A 22,222-nucleotide genomic window follows, 5' to 3' on the forward strand; every position below is an offset into this window, starting at 1 on the left:
ACAAAATAGTTCCATAAATTCACTCGGCCATGAACATCCATTCATTATATAGGTCTTAAATGTGCAGTTTTGAAAGAAACACGTTTCAGCAAACTCCTTAAAACATGACATCTGGCACCAGATTAGCTTAAATAAATCTAATGGCTTACAAACAGACTTGTACTTCATGGGTCATGTCAAGGATTATATAAAGAAGGATAGGAATGTCAACCCCATCATTCCGTTCTTTCTCCCATGATTCAGTTTGCGTAAACAGGACATGCCCCATTCCTGGAGCCCACTCAGTACTGAAATACACTGTGGCCATGGTGTGTTGTGCAGCACAGGATGCTCCAAAAGGGGACAGACGGCAGACTAAACAAACTTTTCATTTCCCAAAGAAACAGGGAGAGGTCGGGTTAGGGTCAGCAGGATGAAGAGCGCAGGATGAGGTGGAGTGAAGCTCTGGACAAGGGACTGCACAAATAGAATTCATGAGACATTTGATTTGCATTCACTATGTCATACTCATTAAGAATGGTTTCATGAAGATACACCTGACCAACACATCCAAAAAGCAAAGCATTCTTTACGGCTTATGATGAATTCGCTCTCCTTGTAGTTTTCTGTTTTCTACTATGGTATGGCACATGGGTAATGTATTCTGTTCTTACTCTGCGTTTCTTTGTTCGGTTCTTGTGTTATGTAATGATTATTACATTCACATTGTTCTACTATTTTTATACTAATAACTCAACCTTCCTGTTCAAATGTGCCTTTTTTGACGTTCTTAATGAAAAGTTCTATTAATAAAGTTGTTCATTTCATGTTAAATATGTTCCATTCTTTGTTTTAAATTCTAAACTGTTTTAAGCTCGCTCCTTTTTGTCCTGTCAGTTTCCATGGGAACGTGTTTCCCATGGTCCCAGTTGTATGTGGAGCAGATTTAATTGTCTCGTGGTGCTGTTTTCATGATACAGTTGTCTGAATCGGCCGACTCACTTTTATACACACCCTGTATGTGGTTAGTGCGCGGGTCAAAGAAATGTTTCATCGTTTCCTTCTTAGATTTGATTTAATCAATATGCATTTTCCCCCTTTTTAATAAAGTTTATTTTATATAGGCATACTTTGTTTTTGTACAATTGAAAATAGGTGCTGTAGATGGGTGTTGTTGTGAAGTTTCTTTGCACAGTTGTCTGTATCTGTCTGTTGGTCGGGTTGTAAGTGAGGACCAGAGGGATTCTATCATCTGTGAGTTGTATATTGTTATTATATTTAAAGCAATTTTTCTATTTAGATTTGAAATGCGGGATTTAGCTTTAGTGATGATCTTCTCCGGAAAGCCACAATTTCCAACAAACACACACATTTCCTCGCGTCTTAACAGTTGTGAAGGGAATCGAGTCACAGCATTTTACATGTACCTCTAAAGGAACAGTCTACTGCATTATCTGCAAGAAATGCAACACATTGTATATTGGGGAAACTAAAAGGCGTTTAGCAGACCGGTTTGTAGAACACTTAAGAAGCATTCGCATTAACACCACTGCATTTCCAGTAGTCCATCACTTCAACAGTGATGATCACACTGCTGAAGACATCACAATCTGTGTGATCAACCAGTGCTATGGAACAAATGGTGCTCGGAAGCAATAAGAACAAGAGTTTATCTTCAAACTGGGGACTTTGGAACCTCTAGGAATGAACATTCTATATATATATATATATATATATTTTAGCTCAAAGAGCCAGCTGCCCAACGTTTCGATATGTTGTACATATCTTTCTCAAGGGAGCCTCATATATAGTGAGACAACAGGGAGGGGGTTAAAACCTCCCTGCAGAAAAAAACATGTGCGGAAGGCACATTTTTGTTTTGTTTAATTGGTTTGTTAATTGTTTTATTGTTAATCATTACCTGCACCTGGCTACTATTGAAAATTGGAGCCAGGTGCAGGGTATTTAAGGAGAGCAGTCAGTCTGTTCTTGGCTACTGATGTGGGTGGAAGCCTGACTGTGCTGGTGTGTGGGTACAGCCGTAATTTGAAAAAAAGATAAAGGCAGAGTGAAGCCTTTTGTGTGTGCTGTTTTATTTGTTTGTTTTTGTTACAGGTAAACAGCTTAGCTGTCCTGTTTTTAGTTAGGGTCCTGTTTTGTTTAGTTATTGCTCAAAGAGAGCTAGTTTTTTGTTTATTTTTGTTTTTGTGTTTATTAAAAATAGCGCAACCGCGCTTTCAAAAATCCATTTCTGTGGGTTGGGTCAGTGTTTTTAAAGGGGCAACGAACGTGAGAGGTGCGAGTCTTTCACTATATATATATATATATATATATCCCCAACAGTGACGGTTTACAAGCACTAAAATACTTCCTTGATAAACGGACAGTAAAAGAACCTGCAACCGATATTCTTTTGCAACTAGCCCAACTCGTCCTTTCTTTGAAGTGTTTCTCCTTTAATGGAGACTTTTAGAAACAAGTTAGATGTGTCAGTATGGGAACAAAAATGGGGCTGTCATGTCTTTTTATGGGATGGATTGAAAATAAAGTTTTTCAACAGTACAAGGGATATACACCAATGTTATATCTTAGATAAATTGATGACATATTTGGCATCTCAGATAACACTAATGAAGATTTAATGGATTTCATACATTTTATCTAAAATATACATGGAACATTTCTAAACAAATGTCTTTCTTAGACATTACCATCACGGTTTCTAATTGTACCATCAATACTACAATTTTCTACAAAGAAACAGACTCTCATTCATATCTAAGATACGACTCCTCACATCCCAAAGCTTGTCGCAACTCCATTCCATACTCCCAATTACTAAGACTGAGACGCATTTGCAGTGCTGATAGTGATTTTTTGAATAAAACAAATGACGTGTGTGCATTTTTCAGAAACTGTGGTTTTACAGACACTATACTTAGAGAAGCTCAGTTAAGTGTATCGACAATAAACAGAAAGGATGCCTTGTACAAAACCAAAACACAGAATACCAACAACCGTATTCCCCGTGTTCTTACTTATCAACCTATGACCAAAAAAGTACAACACATCATACAAAGAAATTTTAGCATTCTTCAAGAAGATCCTTCTACAGCTCCTATTTTCAATAACCCTCCTCTAATGTCATACAGAAGAGACAAAAATCTAAGAGAGCATCTGGTCCACAGTAACATTCGACCCAATCTGGACAGTTTTAAGGGTACGTTTCCATGCAATAGGTCACGTTGTGCAACTTGTAAATACAGTCACAGCAACACAGTAGTTAAGGGAGCAAAACCCTCATTTACTATCCATGATACTTTTACTTGCATTAGTAAAAGAATAGTATATTGCATTGGCTGCATCAAATGTAATAAGCTATATATTGGTGAAACAAAACGACGCTTGGCTGATCGCTTTGTGGAACACCTGAGAAGTATATGAATTAACACCTCTACCTTTCCTGTCGCCAGACATTTTAACAGAAATGACCACACTATAGAAGACATCACAATTTGTGGGATGGTTCAATGCTATGGAACTAATGCTGTCAGGAAACAAAAGGAATGTGAACTTATTTTCAAACTAGGCACTTTGGAGCCATTTGGAATGAACATTCTATTATGAGGTCGTCATCATCATCATCATCAACAACATTCTGGAATTTTGTTTAAAAGACTACTTGTTTGTTTTTTATCAACTTCTTAAAGCACTGTTTTTTTGTATTCAGCCGATGAAGGACTTGTAGTCCGGAACGTCCTGATAATTGATTTGTAATCAGTGCAAGGCAGCAGTGTGGACTCTTGACCGGAGGGTTGTGGGTTCAATCCCAGGTGGGGGACACTGCTGTTGTACCCTTCAGCAAGGTACTTTACCTAGATTGCTCCAGTAAAAACCCCTGTATAAATGGATAATTGTATGTAAAAATGTGAAATAATGTATAATGTGATATCTTGTAACAATTGTAAGTCGCTCTGGATAAGGGCGTCTGCTAAGAAATAAATAATAATCCATTATTCTACCTTTTTAAGTACCTGAAATATCCTTTTCTCTTTTTTTTCTTTTTTCTTATTGATCATTTTGGTACACAGTTTTCCTTTTTCTCAAACTTATACTGTATATAATATAAAATGTGTGTGTGTGTGTGTTTTGTAAATATTAAAAAATGAAAGTGATTATTTTTCCAAGAATTTTATGGGCTGTTTTCAATGTACTTTAATAATACCAATAACAAACCCCAGTGGTGCTGGTGAGTATTCACACCCCCCTTTACAAAGACTTTCATTCAAATAAAATAGATGGAAGAACAGACGGAGATTTTATACAAAGTGACTAAAATGTTTTGTCTTCATTTAGTACAAATACTAGTTAAACTGTTTTTTGTTTTTTTTTAATTATCATTTATATTTTGGTGAAATGGTACAACTGGTGATCTTAGAAAATTGACTTTAAATGTGTAAACAGTATTAACCAACTACAGCCATTCTTAGACGATAACATGTATACATTACAAATTCACACAAAGTAGTCTATTGATAATAAAGTCATTTACAACATTATCCAATCGTGACGAATTCACGAGTCATGTTTTGTCATCTTTTCCCACAAGCAACGTTTTATGTTAGCGTTGGATTAAATGACGGCATGAAGGACACCAAGCTGTCTGTCGCTGACACATCTGCGATGGGCGGCGTGAGCACAGCGCTTTCGCGGCAGGACAAAGTTTCTTTCTTTTTTTTAATGTCCCCATTGCCTGTCCTGGTGAATGTAATGCTTTTCTCTCTGCTACTTCCGTTACTTATGCGAATGAAAGCTGAAGTATGTCCAGAAACATTTCGCAAGGTAAGCGTCAATCTGCACTCAGAGCGCACTGCCAAAGCGCTCTTCTGGGCTCCAGGCAAGAGCGCCACTGTGAGCCCCGCCCATTCGTGACATCATTGACCTATCCTGCTTTAATCAATGGGTCACCTGGAGGATCGTCCCCGCCCCTTCACGGGCTGCTTTCCTACTAACAACCAATCGGCTTCCCCTATTGACTGACACGCCTCCAGTTACATGACCCAGAAGACACTGCCGGGGTGAACTGGCCACAGAGAGGTAAAGCAGTAAAGCTACCAGATCGGTCATGTTTTTAAATTGAAATGCATGTTGCTATAAAATGTGTTTCTTTTCAAAATGCACATTTGAGACTTATATAGTGAATGGAAGTGCAAAATATGTGAGCTTATTAGAATAATAGAAACCATTGCTTAACCTGCCTGCACTCGAAACCGAACACTACACTGAGGTCAACATTCTGTCAAACACCATCATCCTCATCATCATCATCATCATCATCCTCATCAATATCATCCTGTGCATACATACAGACGTGGGTTTTATTTCTTTCCTGCATGTTAAAACATAAACAAATGATTGATGGGTGGATCAAAATGTATTCATTTATTAATTGATTGATTTATTTTACTTTGATAAAACAAACTATGTTCAACGGCAGTATCTCCAGTATGAATCTCGCGGTTTCATTTCGCCGTGCGAGATTCGAAGTTTCCCGTTGCCTTTGCCCCGGAAGTGGAAGGGAAACAGCAACAACAACAGCTGCTGCTGCAGGCGGGGCGCGCAGGAGAGAAGCGCGAGCAGGACGTACGTGAAATATTCGTAATTATAGAAACTGCGCTCGTCTCCACGGAAACCCGTGCGCGCAACGCGGTGTTGCGAGTTTACCGCACAAGGTTGTGTTGTGTTGTGTTTTTATTACCGGATGTAGCGAGCTCGTTCGTGTTTTTCTTCAAAATGTCATCGAGTCTATTTCCAGGTTCACTAGAAAAGTAAGTTGTTTTATACACTCATATTTTTCTGACGTTGTAAGTTTTATAACGTAAGTGAAATAGCTGTGTGCACTGGAGGTGTTGTGTATTTCAGTTGTGTGTAGGCTACGGTGCTGTAACTTCTGATCTCTGTGTACTTAATACAGTGGTATCTGGCTAGTTCTAATAATTCTTGCATCAGTTAATTGTCAACATGGCCACACTCAAGATAACCCAGGAAACAAATGAGCTCTTATTATCGTGAGACATGCGGCGTAGGAAGGTACCAGGCCCCAAGGGATTGAGTCTGTCAATACAGCCGGGTCATGGAGCCGGAGATGAACCAGCACGCTTTCCAAATATTGTGGACAGTTTGCTTAAAGATATACAATAATCCAGACCATATAACAAGACTTAAAAAATGTTATTCCGCGCATAAAATTGTGGTGAAACCTTGTAACTTGTTGGATGTGTTGTGTGAAGATTGTTTTGGTTTTTGGACGCTTGGCTAGGTTCTCTAATGAAGACATTTGAATCTGGGGTTTTGTATGTTTCTAGCACCTCGTTATGTGTAGTTTCCTGGAGTTGTTGCTTTCAGTCCAGTTGGAATTCCCCAGTGCTAGGTGCAGGTTTCATATTCATGAGGAGACTATGGAGTGGAATAGCCTCACTTGACTCAGTGTCTGACATGCATTTAAGATTTTAAAATCTCAAAAGCAGTTGACATAGTTACCCCTAAATTATGGTACAGGAAGCAGGAGCAGAGGACACTGTTGGAATTAAAATGGAGACAGACATAGGACAGAGGGAAGGAGACACTTCTTCACATAGGGTATGTTGTTGAGGCAGAATCGCATGACAAAGCTTTGAGGTCAATCACTACTAAGAACTGGATGAGCTTAGATGGGCCGAATGCCCTCCTCTCATTCGTAAATGATCTTATGTTCTTAAGTGGTAGTTGAAATCCCAAAAACATTTCCAGTGCCTGCACAAGACAAGGTGCTAATAGAGGTCAGGACCTGGGTTGTTTGTTCATTGCCAGGACAGGAAGTTTGTCTCCCTCATCTTTCTCTAAATGGGAATATGAATGTAATATTATTAAAGAAACATAGTATAGTGTGTGTGATGCATCTAGAGGATTAAAGAAATACAGGGCACACAGTGAACTTCCTACTGTAGTTATTCTACCAATGAGGATGACGCAGCATAATGGGTTGTTTACAGCTGTCCTGTTGAATGAAATAACTAGTGGTAGGCAACGATATGAAAATGTTAATATATTGATATCGAAGTCTTCCAAAACAAACAGTTGCAATATTATACATACATACATACATACATACATACATACATACATACATACATTAGTTAATATGGATTGGAGGGTTATAGTGGAAAATGATTGCCCCGAGGGAAGACTATTGTTACTGACGGGGGGCTGTAGTGCCCGAAGCTGCAGTCTTCTCGAGGGACATTTCATTTTTCACTGTGAGCTCGGAGTCTGCAGTACATATTTAATAAGTGAGGCGAGGCTGGATTGTAAATATGACTTTATATATTGTATTTAAATATAGCTGATACAGCATAAGTAAATAAATAAATAACAGAAAATGTTTTGGAAGTTCATATCCAATAGTGCCAAACTTAATGCAGCATGCAAATAGCGTTTGGTACCTAAACACCAATCAAGGGAATAGCATTGTTAAATAATACTTTAGTGGTGTTTCTTTGCCTACGAGACTGACATAGATTGGTATGTACAGGGTTATCGAACAATATCATTATCAAAATATCGATATTGGTGCCCATCACTTTGAAAAATGTACTTGTGTAAGACTGCCAGCACACTCAATGTGTGCTGGTAGATGAATCAATACGGACTGTTTAGTTTGATTTCATTTTGCCCAATGAAAGCCATTTAGCTTGAACACGTAACCTATGCATGTCGCAAACGTTGTGTTTGGCGGGAGGACAGAGGCTCTAATTAGAAACAGTCATCGGACGACACTTCTTGTTAAAAATCTGACCGTGATACTAGTCACAGGGAGGTGAAGCAGTCATGGTTTCAAACATACCTTCACAGGAAGGTGAAGCAGTCATGGTTTCAAATATACTTTTTCACTAACCTAAAAGGCTTCCCAAATACCCAGGTATTCTTCAGAACTGGTACCTGATTCCAGATGTATTACCAATGCCTACCTCTGTTCCATTGTATTAAACATTCTAGTAAGTAAGTGTTCTGGCTCATGTTTGTTCTTTTGTTCCTCTCTGGCAGGTGAAGATGGCTGAAACATGATGTTTGAAGGCTCTAAAGCTTGCAATGGATAAGAAGGGTAGCAATGCCAGCAAGAAGACTGAAGCACCTGACCAGAGGCAGAGCAGTGCAGGGGATGGGGTGCGCGATGGCTCCCCTCATTACACACCGGACTTTATAAGTTCCTTTGTGAAGCCTCACCATGCAGGAGAGGGCCTGGGGAATGCACAGACTCTGCCTCCTGCTGCACAACAGGACAGGTGGGCCACGAGCAGCACACAGACCGTGAACCCCATCGAAATTGAAAGCTGTGGCCGAGGGGCCAAGTCCTGGGGGGAGAATCGGGTGGAATCTCCCGGGGAACCTTCTTTGGATGACCTGTTGGACATGGAGCTCAGGAAGATTGAGGGAGGCAGTGAGTCCTGTTTTCAAGCGCCATTCTTTCTGCCTAATGACATTTCTGTTTGTGGTGCTGCAGAGGCCAGGGAATCCCCAAGCTGCTACCCAGACCATTCAAGTTCTGCTGGAGACTGCAAACCAGGGCCTACGGAAAACAACAAAGCAACCAGCACCTTGGAGTCCCAAAACCACCAGCATCCCCTGAGTCCTTCTGGTAATGAATCTGTTAATGGAGGTAGGACAATAAATCTGGGCCCTCCTGATTGTGAGAAGGAGCATAAAAAGAAATCCAGCTTTTCAGAGCCCGCTGCTTTCGGCTGCAAATGTAATGACTGGGACTGTGAAGAGCCCAGGCATTCAGGCCTGCCAGTCTGGGAAGGAGAAAAGAGGGAGGAGCCTGAGGGAGAACTAGGAGAAGAACAGCAGGGTGACGAGGAGGAAGAGGATGACGAAGAGCAGGAATCGCGGATGAACGGCGGAAGAGGAGGAGGAATGGAGGAGCGGGTTTCCAGCTGCAGGAAAGGAGGCGGGAAGCGCCACAGGAACAGAGCTGGCAGCCAGAGAGATTCTGAAGCCGGGCTAAAACATTTTTGGGAGCAGCCCTCCACCAAGACTGCCTCAGGGGGAAGACACAAGCAGACCCGGCGCCGAAACAACCACCAACATCAGCAGAGATCCAAATCCTCGGCTCCAAAGCCCTTCCTGGTGTGCAGGGAGCTCCTGGAGGAGTCAGTGAAGCCCTGGTGTCTGTCCTGCTTCTGGATGGTGGTGGACCTGATTGTGTTTGGGACACACCGCTGTGGGGAGTATGTAGAAGCGGGTGGGGCGCTGGCTTACTCCTGCTGTGCAGAGCTGTTGGCCCAGAGCACTGACCTGGACTCTGTCAAGGACAAGGCCAGGAGCTCATTCCAGTGGTGTCAGTGGAGAGGGAGTCAGGCAGCAGAAAGGCTGCAGCAGGCTGGCCACTGGCTGGCTGGCTGGGCGTGCCGTCTCCTCAAGATGCTCCTGGCTCTGCTCTGTCTCGTCCTCATGCTCTGTGTGGGCTGCCTCCGGCTCTCCTGGCGCTACGCTAGCTCTGGCTTTACCAGACTTTCTGAGAAATGGTGGGGACCATCCTTTCAGCAGCACTGTACCTTCTACTGCTCCGCCACCAGGGCTGGTCTTCAGCGTTGTTGGGACGCCCTGAGAGAAACAAGGACTTGTGGTCTCCTGGTGGGGGCCTGGCAGAGACTGTGGCTGTGGGGTAAATTCAGGACTGCTGGCTTGTGGGGCTCCAGTGCCCGGACTGCGCCTGAATTGCCTGGCAGCGGCAGTGCCGCAGGGAAGTACCAGCCTGCCCGGGAGCTGGAGAGGCTGCTGGCGATGGCAGGGCTGCCTGAAGAGGAGCTGGATCCCTTCAAGGTGCTGGGAGTGGAGATAACCGCTTCGGACATGGAGCTCAAGAAGGCTTATCGACAGCTTGCAGTGCTGGTGAGTGGACCGGAGAATGATGTTAATGATTGGACAATGACTTGACTACCACAGACTGCAAGAACTGCCCTATGTGTGCAACAGTAGCAGTTCTCAATGCAGAATGACTATAAATCGAGAGGCTTGTCTGAGTTGTTGCATAGTCAGTCAGTCAGTATCATTATGTCTTTTGGGGGGGGGGGGGGGGGGGGTAATAAGTTTGAGGGATAAGAACTTAAAATATCCTTCAACAATCAGTACAAACTAATCAACAAAATCATAACATTTCACTATGTAACACAATTTTGGTTCCTGGGTAGTAAGTGTTATTTCCTAATTGCTTGTGCCTCAAAAGTATAGAAAATGGCTATTATTCCCCACAAACTTTACTTTTGTGACCAGGACAGTGATATTTTGAAATTTACCTATTTCCAATGAGAAAACGGGCGAATTTGTGTCTTCGTTCACATAAAGTCAGAAAAAAACAACATATGAATCCAAATTATTATTATTATTATTATTTATTTCTTAGGAGACGCCCTTATCCAGGGCGACTTACAATTAACATGTATTTATACTAAAGTAATACAAAAATGACTACAAAAGATTTAGAAGTGAGTAGTTTTTCGAGATTTACGATTATACTGTAAATCACTTTCACGAATCTGCCCCCAAATGTTGTCTCCCATCATGTTCTCGTTATACTGTCCTTGGTAGCGGCGTTCAAAGTCCAGCATATCCTGGTGGAAGCGCTCGCCTTGCTCCTCCGAGTACGCTCCCATGTTCTCCTTGAATTTATCAAGATGAGCATCAAGTATATGGACTTTGAGGGACATCCTACAGCCCATTGTGCCGTAGTTCTTCACCAGAGTCTCACCCAGCTCCACATAGTTTTCGGCCTTGTGATTGCCCAGGAAGCCCCGAACCACTGCGACAAAGCTGTTCCAAGCCGCTTTCTCCTTACTAGTGAGCTTCTTGGGGAATTCATTGCACTCCAGGATCTTCTTTATCTGTGGTCCGACGAAGACACCGGCTTTGACCTTTGCCTCAGACAGCTTAGAGAAGAAGTCTTGAAGGTCCTTGAAGGCTGCCGACTCCTTATCTAGAGCTCTGACAAATTGTTTCATAAGGCCCAATTTGATGTGCAGTGGTGGCATCAGCACCTTCCGGGGGTCCACCAGTGGCTCCCACTTGACGTTGTTCCTCCCCACAGAGAACTCGGTCCGCTGTGGCCAGTCCCGCCTGTGGTAGTGCGCCTTGTTGTCCCTGCTGTCCCAAAGGCAAAGATAGCAGGGAAACTTGGTAAAACCGCCTTGGAGACCCATCAGGAATGCCACCATTTTGAAGTCTCCTATGACCTTGATGCCATCTCAGAAAAATGCAGATATGTATCCACTTAGGCAGCTGGAACTAAACTGAACTGGTGGGCTTAAGGCCCCTGTATTTATACTACTATTTATATTACTGGAAAGTTCTAGAAAGTTCTAAAAGTTACTCCAAGTTTACTCAGCACTGACTCTATCTGGAATGTTCTGGAAAATAGGTAAATTTTAAAATATCACTGTCCTGGTCACAAAAGCAAAGTTTGTGGGGAATAATAGCCATTTTCTATACTTTTGAGGCATAAGCAATTAGGAAATAACACTTACTACCCAGGAACCAAAAAAAAAAAAAAATTGTTACACAGTGTTTTCAGTGAAATAGATGAATTAGTTAACTATATAAATGAAAAATAAGTTTCTTACAAGCAGTTTTCTGTCATACTTTATTCTCAATATTGGTGCAGTTGACAGTGCCTGATTGCAGAAACATGCCTTCGAGTATAGAGTGATCAAAATGGGTAGAAGCGTTTCCATGAGAAGAGCTCCAGGCCTGGTTTAGAAGGCAGACTGTACCAGATACTCACGAGGAGACATGCAGAGTGGTGACAGTCTCGCTGTTTATTTGGTCAATGATTTATATATGAAGCTTTTACATATTGTTCAAGGCATTCTAAAGCTCACATGAAATCCTGTTTTCCTCTCAGGTCCACCCTGACAAGAACAAGCACCCCCGAGCGGAGGAGGCTTTCAAGGTGCTGAGAGCTGCCTGGGACATTGTGAGCAACCCGGAAACCAGGAGGCAGTATGAGATGTGAGCGTCACTGCAGACTGTAGAGCTGCTGTTGTATTATGGGCTTCAATGGGTTCAGCAAATGAGAGAATTCGATACATCTTAACTGCTGTGCATTTCCATTCACTGCAGTTTGACACATTTTATAGCAAACTTGCTTTCATAGGAGGACATTTCTTGCTGTTGTATAATAGATAAAAACACTGGATACATTGAGGTATCATTAACATGGTAATAAGTAGTACAACTGGTTATTTTGCAAATTGCGACACCTAAAATTGAGGTGGTCCGTGAACGAATTATATATGAAAGTGAGCTCTTTTTTTCTTGATCTTGGTGTAATGGATTATATACCTGTTGTCTTGGATTCTCCATGTAACTGCTGATTGTCTCCTTCAGTAAGCGCATGGCGGAGAGCGAGCTGACCAAGTCCATGAACGAGTTCCTTACCAAACTGCAGGACGACCTGAGAGAGGCCATGAACACCATGATGTGCAGCAAGTGTGAGGGCAAGCACAGGTAGGACCCTCTGCAGTGCAGCGCTTATTACAGCTTCAAGGGGGGATTCCCTCTGCAGCGCCGCGCTTATTACAGCTTCAAGGGAGGATTCCCTCTGCAGTGCCGCGCTTATTACAGCTTCAAGGGGGGATTCCCTCTGCAGCGCCGCGCTTATTACAGCTTCAAGGGAGGATTCCCTCTGCAGCGCCGTGCTTATTACAGCTTCAAGGGGGGATTCCCTCTGCAGTGCCGCGCTTATTACAGCTTCAAGGGAGGATTCCCTCTGCAGTGCCGCGCTTATTACAGCTTCAAGGGAGGATTCCCTCTGCAGCGCTGTGCTTATTACAGCTTCAAGGGAGGATTCCCTCTGCAGCGCCGCGCTTATTACAGCTTCAAGGGAGGATTGCCTCTGCAGCGCCGTGCTTATTACAGCTTCAAGGGAGGATTCCCTCTGCAGCGCCGTGCTTATTACAGCTTCAAGGGAGGATTCCCTCTGCAGCGCCGTGCTTATTACAGCTTCAAGGGGGGATTCCCTCTGCAGTGCCGCGCTTATTACAGCTTCAAGGGAGGATTCCCTCTGCAGCGCCGCGCTTATTACAGCTTCAAGGGAGGATTCCCTCTGCAGCGCCGCGCTTATTACAACTTCATGGGGGATTTAACAGCATATAACCTGTTGGGATAAGACAGATGGGTTAAAATCGTATCTAAGAAATTCATTCACGCTGTGGCGTTGAACGTGAAAACGTGTTCAATTTATATAACGCCTTTCATACCACAGTATCTCAAAGCACTTTATGTGTCAGTTAAAACAAAGAAGTCTGCAGTATCAAGAAGCAGTAGAGAATTACAAAGTAACAGTAAATAATAATAATAATAATAATAATAATAATAATAATAATAATAATAATAATAATAATAAATAAAAACAATTGAAGAAAACAGGACATTTAATAAGAATAAATAAATAAAACACAATTACAAAAATAAGCAAATAAAATAGGTAAAACAATTGTATTTGTGAGTCAGGTTAAAAAGGCTAAACTATAAAAGTAAGCCTTTAATCTTGATTTGAATATAGACTGAAGCTGCATCTTTAATAGAGAAGGGCTTATGAATTATGAAGAGTTCCATAATCTGGGGGCTTTATAACTCAATGCACTTTCTCCTCCGTTTCAATATTACCTTTGGGAGGCACAAAAGGCTAGCGTTGGCTCACCTTAAAGTACACAGAGGTTTACATGGGGATAAATTCTCTCTTCGGTAATCCGGTGCTGAGCCGTTTAGTGCTTTTATATGTCAATTCTAAACACACTGGAAGCCAGTGCAGTGAGGCCAACACAGGAGTATATGAGCCTGTCTCTTTGTAATGGTGACAACCCCAGCAACTGCATTGTGAACAAGCTGCGAAGCATTTCAATGGTCAAGTCTAGAGAAAAAACATGAATTAACTTCTCAGCATCAAACAAACAAAGAAAGAAAAGACCTAATTTTAGCAGTGTTTCGTAGATGGTAAAAAGACACTTGTAATTTTTTGAAAACACAAATTGTAAACAAACATAACCCCCAAATTTCTCATATCAGGTTTTATGTTAGAGCTCGGTTTGCACAAATCTATTTAAGGAATTTGCAAGCTCTAGTTGTTGCTGAGAACCCAACAGCAAAACTTCTCTTCTGTTTGTTGAATTGCTACATAAACACTTGTACAGCATGTTTAACTTCCCAGAACAAAAACAGGATTTTAAATGATATACGCAATCCCAAAGAGAAAATGTACAATGAAGTGTGCATGAATCCACTTTACACAAGTCTGTTTTGTGATTCGCTTTTTATTGTATATTTTTTGTGTTTTTCTTTATTTCTTTGCCATTGACTTAATAGGATTGCAAGCCCATATTGTAACGGGTGTGGGTATCCTCGGCCAGACTGGAACGAGATGGAGGCTGTGTTTGCCACGCCACTCGGGCGCTCACCATTCATTTACAATGTAACAAAATTCTTATTGCAGTGGCAGGTGGCTGCCACAAGGGTACCAGCAATGGCAGTCCTAGCGCGGGAGGGCATACACAAACACAGTGCAATGAGTCGAAACAAAACCAATCAATGAACGCCCAAACTCCTGGCCACATTCCCGTTCTAATTAGAAAGGGATTTTACTCCCCGTCATATTTAGTACAAACTTACATTTCAATAATTTTGTTTATAGAATTTTTTTGAAAAGCCCACTATTTCCAGGCGTCCCTGACAATAAAGCTTGCCTGATCACTGATTCGGTTGAGTTCTACTTGCTGCTCTATCCCCAGGCCTCCATGGAGATGTTAGGCTTGGTTATCATGCTGCTCATTGTTGTCTGCAGGAGGTTTGAATTGGAGCGGGAGGCCAGCGATGCTCGCTACTGCGGGGAGTGTAACAGGAGGCACGGAGCTGAGGAAGGGGACTTCTGGGCAGAGTCGAGCATGCTGGGACTGCGCATCACCTACTTCGCACTAATGGATGGGAAAGTCTTTGATATCACAGGTACCTGCCAGCTTAGCCCCTTTGATGCTAGAGGGTTTCCTCAATTTCACACTGAATCAAAGTCAAATTTCTCACAAGTCTCTAAAGGAAACCTAGGAAAATATCTGGTCAACTGATTGAGATACTGCAGGTTAAAATGTAAAATATATATATATATATATAAGTTATTTCTTAACACGGTAATAAGACAGATTGTATATGTCTCACATTGCCAATATGTTGACTATATATGAAGAAAAAATATATTTTTCTAACAGGTGTTATGTTTCTGTCACGGCTGCTTAAACATTATTATTAAAAATAAACATAAAAAAATAGAACATCGCTATGTCAAATGATCTTGTGTCTTTCACAGTGTGAACTTTTTGGGGCATATTTTCTAAAACTAGATATATACAAAATTCAAACTATATGACATTATTTTGCTTTGAATAAAAGGTTGTAAGGTTGGCAGGGATATCAAACTTGTTTAATTTTACATGAGGTTCCCGGCTGCAATAATCCTCAAAACAAGACACGCCCTGGCAAGCATTTTCCATGCTAATTCTGCCAACATTGACACCTCCCCACATTTAGCATGGCAAAACTCCCTGTGGACAGCAAAGTAACCAGGGACAACCACATGTATTGTGGACACTGAACCCTTCCACACATGTGATTGGTCACTCGCACTCCTGCAGCAGTGCATGGTGATTAGTAGAGTATATACAGTACAATATACTATATAGAAGCAGCCTGCAGCAATCAACAGTCATCAGTTAGTTGTGAAAATAAGATCAGTTTACCAGAATAGCTCCTTGGATCCCCTAAATGTTGTAGCCATCACAAGTTGCTTAGATTAAAGCACTGTCTGAAATATAATATGGACTTTAGTTTACTGACTGGACTGAAAAACACACATAACCGATACACCATTCACATATTTCGAGAGATTAAACTCTCTCTCACACTCAGTACAATTTCTGAAGTGATCGGTTGCTCACAGATTGTGTGCAAAATATAGGAGGAGGTACTGTGTACGTCCCCTAGCACTGAAGGGGTTAATCAGAAGCTCAGTCTTCCACTGAGATCCATTTAAAGAGGTTCTAGTTAGAGCTTCATATCATTTCATAAGTCTACCTGCAAGGCACTTCACATGCTATGTACTGTACATGAAACTTACCTGCCATTTATTTCTAAAAAAACATTATGTATGTGGTCAGCCCTGGCAATTATCATGGGCAGAAGTGAAAGCATCGTCAGTGTCACAAACTAATAATTGCATGACATCTAAGATGCATAAGATTTCCATCTAATCAGCGTGTGATTCCAGTTCAAATTCGGTTAGAATCGCCTGGGTGAGGGCTGTTAGTTGCTCTGCCCCCACCAGAAAGCCAGCACGATCGAATCCTTCAGATTCCATCACAAGCTCATTAGGTGTCATTTACATTTGATTTGTGAAGCGCCCTGGGATGCCTTGGCATGGACAGTGCTATAGTAAATTTGTATTTTGTTGTATGAGACACAGTATTTGATACAGTAGGTCTCAATGTGCAGTTTTGAAAGTGGCACATGTTACAGCAAACGTGTGTTCATTTAAATACATGATATTTGGTACCATTTGCCCATAATACCTTGCATGCATTGTGGTGTAAGTAACCAGTCGTAACAACTACCATGCAGGGACAAAAATGTTACAGTACGTAAGGAATCTGACTCCAATGGTGAGATGAGTTGTGTAAAATAGTTGATCTCTGTATTTTTGTTCCTAAAAAAAATAAGGGAATAGGGGGTATACTTGGGATGTATTGTTATAAATTGAGAATTAGTTCAGCAGCACAGGAGGATCTTGTATTTTCAGGTGACCACAGCGGAAGGTTTTAAACTGGCAAACCACACACTTGTCATCTTTTGATAATTCATTTAATTATTACAGCAGGTAAAAAAATAAAACAATAATCTTTACTTCAGTTTGATTACCGACCTCCCAAACAGGGCCACTTCTGTAATTCCAGAACTACTTTAAAGCAGAACTCTGCTGTGTGTAAGGCATTGTGCCCTCTCTCCTGTCCCGAACCAAGCAGCTGATGAGTGGTGTGTGTTTGTGTCTCATCAGAGTGGGCAGGCTGCCAGCGTATCGGGATCTCTCCAGACACTCACCGTGTTCCCTATCACATCTCCTTCGGAGCGAAGGACAGCGCCAGCTCGGGCAGACAGAGGTCAGTCTGGACAAGTAGACGCTGTGCATATGGGTTAGTCATGCACACATTGCTACTATAGGTTACTTTCTGCATAATTGAATTGTTCAGTTCACTGAGCAGTGTGCAGTATAAACTCATTACTTGCTGTCAAAGTCCCCTTTTATATTCCAGTCTTATCTGTTTCAACATAATCATGATTGCATTGTGTTAATATTGCTTAAGGAACATGACAATAATTCCAGTATAATGTGTTGCCATCACTCCATAGATGAAAAATGCATGCATCATGGTAAACGCATATCTGATTTTAATGGGTATTTGTTTTCTTAGCAATTAGGGTTAAAAAAAAAAAAAATAGACTTCTACATATTTCAGTCCTGCACTTCTGAATAAGGAACACAGAGACATTGAAACCACTTAGTCCTGCATGTGACCTCTCCCATATGTAGGACAGCACAAAGATTTATTTTAGTCATTATTTTGTTGGGTCCTTTAACTTTGTAAAAGCTTGACTTGAAGAAAAAATCTCTTCAGCTAAATATCCTATCGCTGTGCTAAAAAACCAAAAAAAAAACATTAAACAATACAGGTGTAGATTCTAAAAGTTCTTTCAACAGTTGGCAGGAACCAGTTGCCTTTTATGAAATCCTATTTTGAGTAAGGCATGGCTGTGAGACGCAGTTCTTACACGCTGTGGTTTAGGTAGATTGGTGGCGATCATTCATTAACATTTTGTCCAAGTTGGGCATTTGCTATGAGAATTCCTTCTTAAAGATGTAGGTTTTTTTTTTTACAGATGTAGGCTTTTTACAGTAAAGAAAAACCTCACTTTATGCAAACTAATTGGGACCAGGTGATGTTTGGATAATCAAATTCCCACTTCAAAATTGTTTAGATGACTTTTTCCAATCAAAAAACCTAAAAAGTATATAATAACCCTTTTACAAAAGCTTCATAGCAGAGGTCAGGGGCTGCACTGTGCATAGCAGAGGTCAGGGGCTGCACTGTTCATAGCAGAGGTCAGGGGCTGCACTGTGCATAGCAGAGGTCAGGGGCTGCACTGTTCATAGCAGAGGTCAGGGGCGGCACTGTTCATAGCAGAGGTCAGGGGCTGCACTGTTCATAGCAGAGGTCAGGGGCGGCACTGTTCATAGCAGAGGTCAGGGGCTGCACTGTTCATAGCAGAGGTCAGGGGCTGCACACCGCATGTTTCATCACAACAGGGCACAGGAACACTGCACACGACAGACAGGTTTGAATAATCAGTTTGGTAATCAAGGTTTTACTGCACTGCACACCATGGCTTCATTCAAGTACCCATCATTGGCTGAACATGTTTAGGAAGGTTTGCACATGTGCGTAGTGAAGCTCCACTCCTCACTTGCCTGTGTTTTCCCCTCAGGACCCCTTCAGAAAGCAGCCCGAATTCAGCTGCCGATCTGCAAGACTTTTTTAACCGGGTTTTCCAGGGCTCTCCCAACCACATGCCAAACGGGGGCTTTTTCAGTCCTCCACCTGCAGGTGGAGCTGCATATCCCAGCGGCACTGCAACCCCCACCGCCGCCAGCTTCTCCTCTAGCACTGCTCCCCCAGGGCAGCCCCGGACTGACAGCACCAGACCGAGACGGAAGAAGAAATTTAGACGGCCTTTCTAGAGTTGAGCAACGACACAAACACAAGCGCAGCGAGAGAGAGGTAAACAGCTTGAGAACCCCTAACACAGGAGCAGACTGCACTGGCTTTACAACATGGGAAGCCCTAACACAGGAGCAGACTGCACTGGCTTTACAACATGGGACATGTAGCCCCATACCCCATACCAAGTGCGGAAACCACCCCCCCCCCCCCTTTTCTTTTTATAGAAAATCAAGATTGTCCAGATGAACTGAAACACAGACAGCCTGCACTTGTCAAGTTTGTGAGAATCTTTGTAAAGAGGCTGGGCTGAGGATGCTTTTGAAAAGAGTGCTCCCCACCCAGATACCTGATTGGAGCACCTGAGAAATGCACTGACCTGCCATGTCAAAGAACACTGGGGCCGGAACCATGTGTCATTGATTTCAATAGAGTGTGTTGTACCGAGGGGATTAGAAAAGTGGACACTGCAATGTTAAAGGTCTAGAATTTTGCCTAAAAGTTTCAAATATATATAGACCAAATATAGCCTTAATGTTTCCATACTTATTCAGATGCAATCTAATGTCGTGACAGAGGGGTTTTTGTGGGCTTTTCAGATCGGTACAAACATTACCAATATGTTCAAGTTTAAACGCATTCCTGCTATTGTAGAAATCCTGAACGAAATCAATTCAAAGAGAAACATTTCGACTAGAAGTCTATCTCAATGACTTCAATGAAAACATGAACCTTTTAGAAAGTGAACCGGAAACCAGATCAATCTAGAGCTCCAGTACATGCAGAAATAAACACAGGCTTTTTATTCTTGGGTTTATTTCCTAAAGCAGTTTATCAGCATTATATATCTACTTCGTTTTAGAGATGAGGAATGAAAGCAAACCTCAGCATGGCAGGGTAGGATCCCAGGGTGTTCAACACAGAGATTGTGTCTCTAATACTGTCAGGAAGTATGGGAGTAATACTTTTACAGGCATGCTAGTGGGAGGTGATGATGGGTTGTTCCAGCTCAAGGAATGTGTGAAGTTACCAAAAATCCCCATTTGGATCTGGGGTATGATCTAGACTAGGGCTTTCCACTCTGCCTCATTGACACAGTGGCTCTTTGGAACTGCCCATTGAAGGTGCTGAATGGGTTTAAAAAGACTACAAGGACTGTTCTAGGAAGAAGCAAGGAGTCACGTGCAGCATATTGATGATGTATTGAAACATGCTTTCATGTGAATATATTCATTGTGTTTATTGTATGGCTGTAGAGGGACTCCCTGGTAAGAGGTAAGTGTTTGCATACCTCTAATCTTTTGGCCTCATTTTATCAGTGAATTGAGGCAAGAGGTCGAACAGTGAGCTGAATTCACCCAGATGACCCTAGATTGTTCCCAGATTATTTGGATTAGGCATTTGGCTATCTCTTGTAACACTCATAAATACACCACTGTGCTAATGAAAACAGCAGTCTTTCTTGAGGTTACACTACCACCTGGTGGTCTGTACTTGTAAGTACAGCACAATACAGGTGATTCCTAATTCAAAATTGTTGTTTTGCATTGTTTTCAGTTCTACTAAAATGTTGACGTTACTGAGCAGCCCTCTGGTGGGCACACAGTGCGACACAGCGTCTCTGTCATGTTTCCTTTGCATATCATCTTGCACATAATCTGCAGATTTCACTTTAACTATTGAGTTCTGAATTGCCCTGTATTTAAACAGAAATGATACCATCATTGCATTGCAGCCTCTTAACCCTTAAAGAGCCTTGTATTAATATCCCTCCCTTCTGAGTAGCATTCCACTGTATTTCAGCTAACTCTGAGATGGCTTTGTTGGTACCAGACAATAAGGGTTAAGTTAAAAGCAAAAAAAAACACGTTTGACAATCATGAAAGGGGTTATTAGAAGCCATGCTTTATTATTATTTTTTAAATCTTAATATTCACACCACACCCTAAAAACAAATACCTTTGATGCAGGGATTTTAACTACAAATTCTGACCAAAATCACAAGTGTCTCTTGCTCTATTATTTCAGTATGTGAAATCTGAATTCTCCTCCCACGTCTGAATCAAAATCACCTGCCCTAATTGTTAAGAAATAGTCAGACTATTTATTAGCACTTCAAAGGGCCTGAGTCACAATAACCTGACATCAAGAAGTGTTGATACAACCAGTATTCCTACTTTGCTGTAGAGCTGCAATATAATACTATACAATACTGTTCATCAATAAACACGTCTTTTCAATGTACAGTCTAGTCAGTGTTCTGTATGCTATGCTGTGTTACCCTGCTATATATTCTGAACATTCCCATACTGAACTGTCTGGCACGCACTTATAGAAGCTTTTATTTGATGAAAGTGGAGAGTTGTCTGATTGTAAATGAGAGTGGTATTATCAGGGCCTTGTCCCCAGGGACTCCCATTATACTCTGGGATATTTCAATGCAGGGATGGTAAGTGGAGGGAGGGTGATAGGCAAGCGATGTTAAGCTGGTTGGACTGGTTTTAAAAATGTGGGGCCCTGGGCGTTTCATTCAAGTGTCTCTCGCTACTGGATTGAGGGTGGCACGCTTGTTTCCACAACACTGCTTACTTCAAATTTCTAAAGAAGGCCAATGTAAATAATCAATTAATATGGAATTATTTTGTCACCAAAATGTACACCAACCTGAAAAACAAAATTTAGTTTAAAATGCCAACAACCTAAATAGAAATCCAAACTGTTTTAAAGACATGCATGTGAAATGTTTGAGACAGTGGAGGAGGGGAATGGTCAGTGTGCGTCTCCGATCCCCAAGCCAACTGCTTCTTACTCAGGAGCTCCGGACTGGATGAGCTGCCACCCCTGGAGGATAAAGGCCTTGATACTTTGGAGAGCCTGTTCCATGCAGCAGACCTTAATAGTGTGCAAGCCAATACAATACAATACAATGAGCCCTGGTAGACTCCTACCACTGAAATATTTCCCTTTATCAGTGTGCGCTATAATTATTACTAAGGCTATGATTTTATCACGGAGGTAACAGAAATCGTGAATTTGAACAAAAGTCAGTGAAATCTTGGATGTAATAATAAATTTGGTTGGGCACTTCCTTTATTTTCTTTAAAAATGCAGTATGTCATGCAGTGAAAATACAAATCTGCGAGTGTGTGGAAATTGGTTGTGTTTGCACACAGCATTTACGTGTGAGCAAGTATGTAAATGAACAGGTTATATGTTACTGTAAACTCTCGGTTGTGATCTTCACATACATACAGTGCTTGCTAATTTATTTATTTTTAAACAACAAAAAGTGGGCTTGCATCTCCAAAAAATATTAATACTTACATTTTATTTCTTGAAACCTTTTTTTCACACATTGCAGTGTACCCAAGTAGTCTGTTGAAAATAAATACTCA

At 41.7% G+C, this 22,222-nt stretch overlaps 1 protein-coding gene across 2 annotated transcripts; it reads left to right on the plus strand.

Moving 5' to 3' along the window:
• The first annotated feature begins 4,997 nt into the window (after nt 1-4,997).
• LOC117962540 (dnaJ homolog subfamily C member 14-like) lies at nt 4,998-21,071 on the plus strand. 2 transcript variants are annotated; one of them, XM_059011431.1, is made up of 8 exons: nt 5,565-5,807; nt 8,062-9,909; nt 11,915-12,021; nt 12,400-12,519; nt 14,852-15,012; nt 17,108-17,210; nt 18,595-18,887; nt 19,055-21,071. In XM_059011431.1, exons 2-7 carry the CDS (start codon nt 8,107-8,109, stop codon nt 18,845-18,847), a joined length of 2,547 nt encoding a protein of 848 aa, XP_058867414.1. In that variant the 5' UTR covers nt 5,565-5,807; nt 8,062-8,106; the 3' UTR covers nt 18,848-18,887; nt 19,055-21,071. The 2 variants fall into 2 exon arrangements, with proteins under 2 accessions (XP_058867415.1, XP_058867414.1); XM_059011432.1 differs by lacking the exons at nt 5,565-5,807; nt 19,055-21,071 and adding an exon at nt 4,998-5,076 and having other exon boundaries at nt 18,595-19,042.
• The last annotated feature ends 1,151 nt before the right edge of the window (nt 21,072-22,222 follow it).

The sequence above is a fragment of the Acipenser ruthenus genome, chromosome 42, assembly GCF_902713425.1.
Source record: "Acipenser ruthenus chromosome 42, fAciRut3.2 maternal haplotype, whole genome shotgun sequence".
Lineage (NCBI taxonomy): Eukaryota > Metazoa > Chordata > Actinopteri > Acipenseriformes > Acipenseridae > Acipenser > Acipenser ruthenus.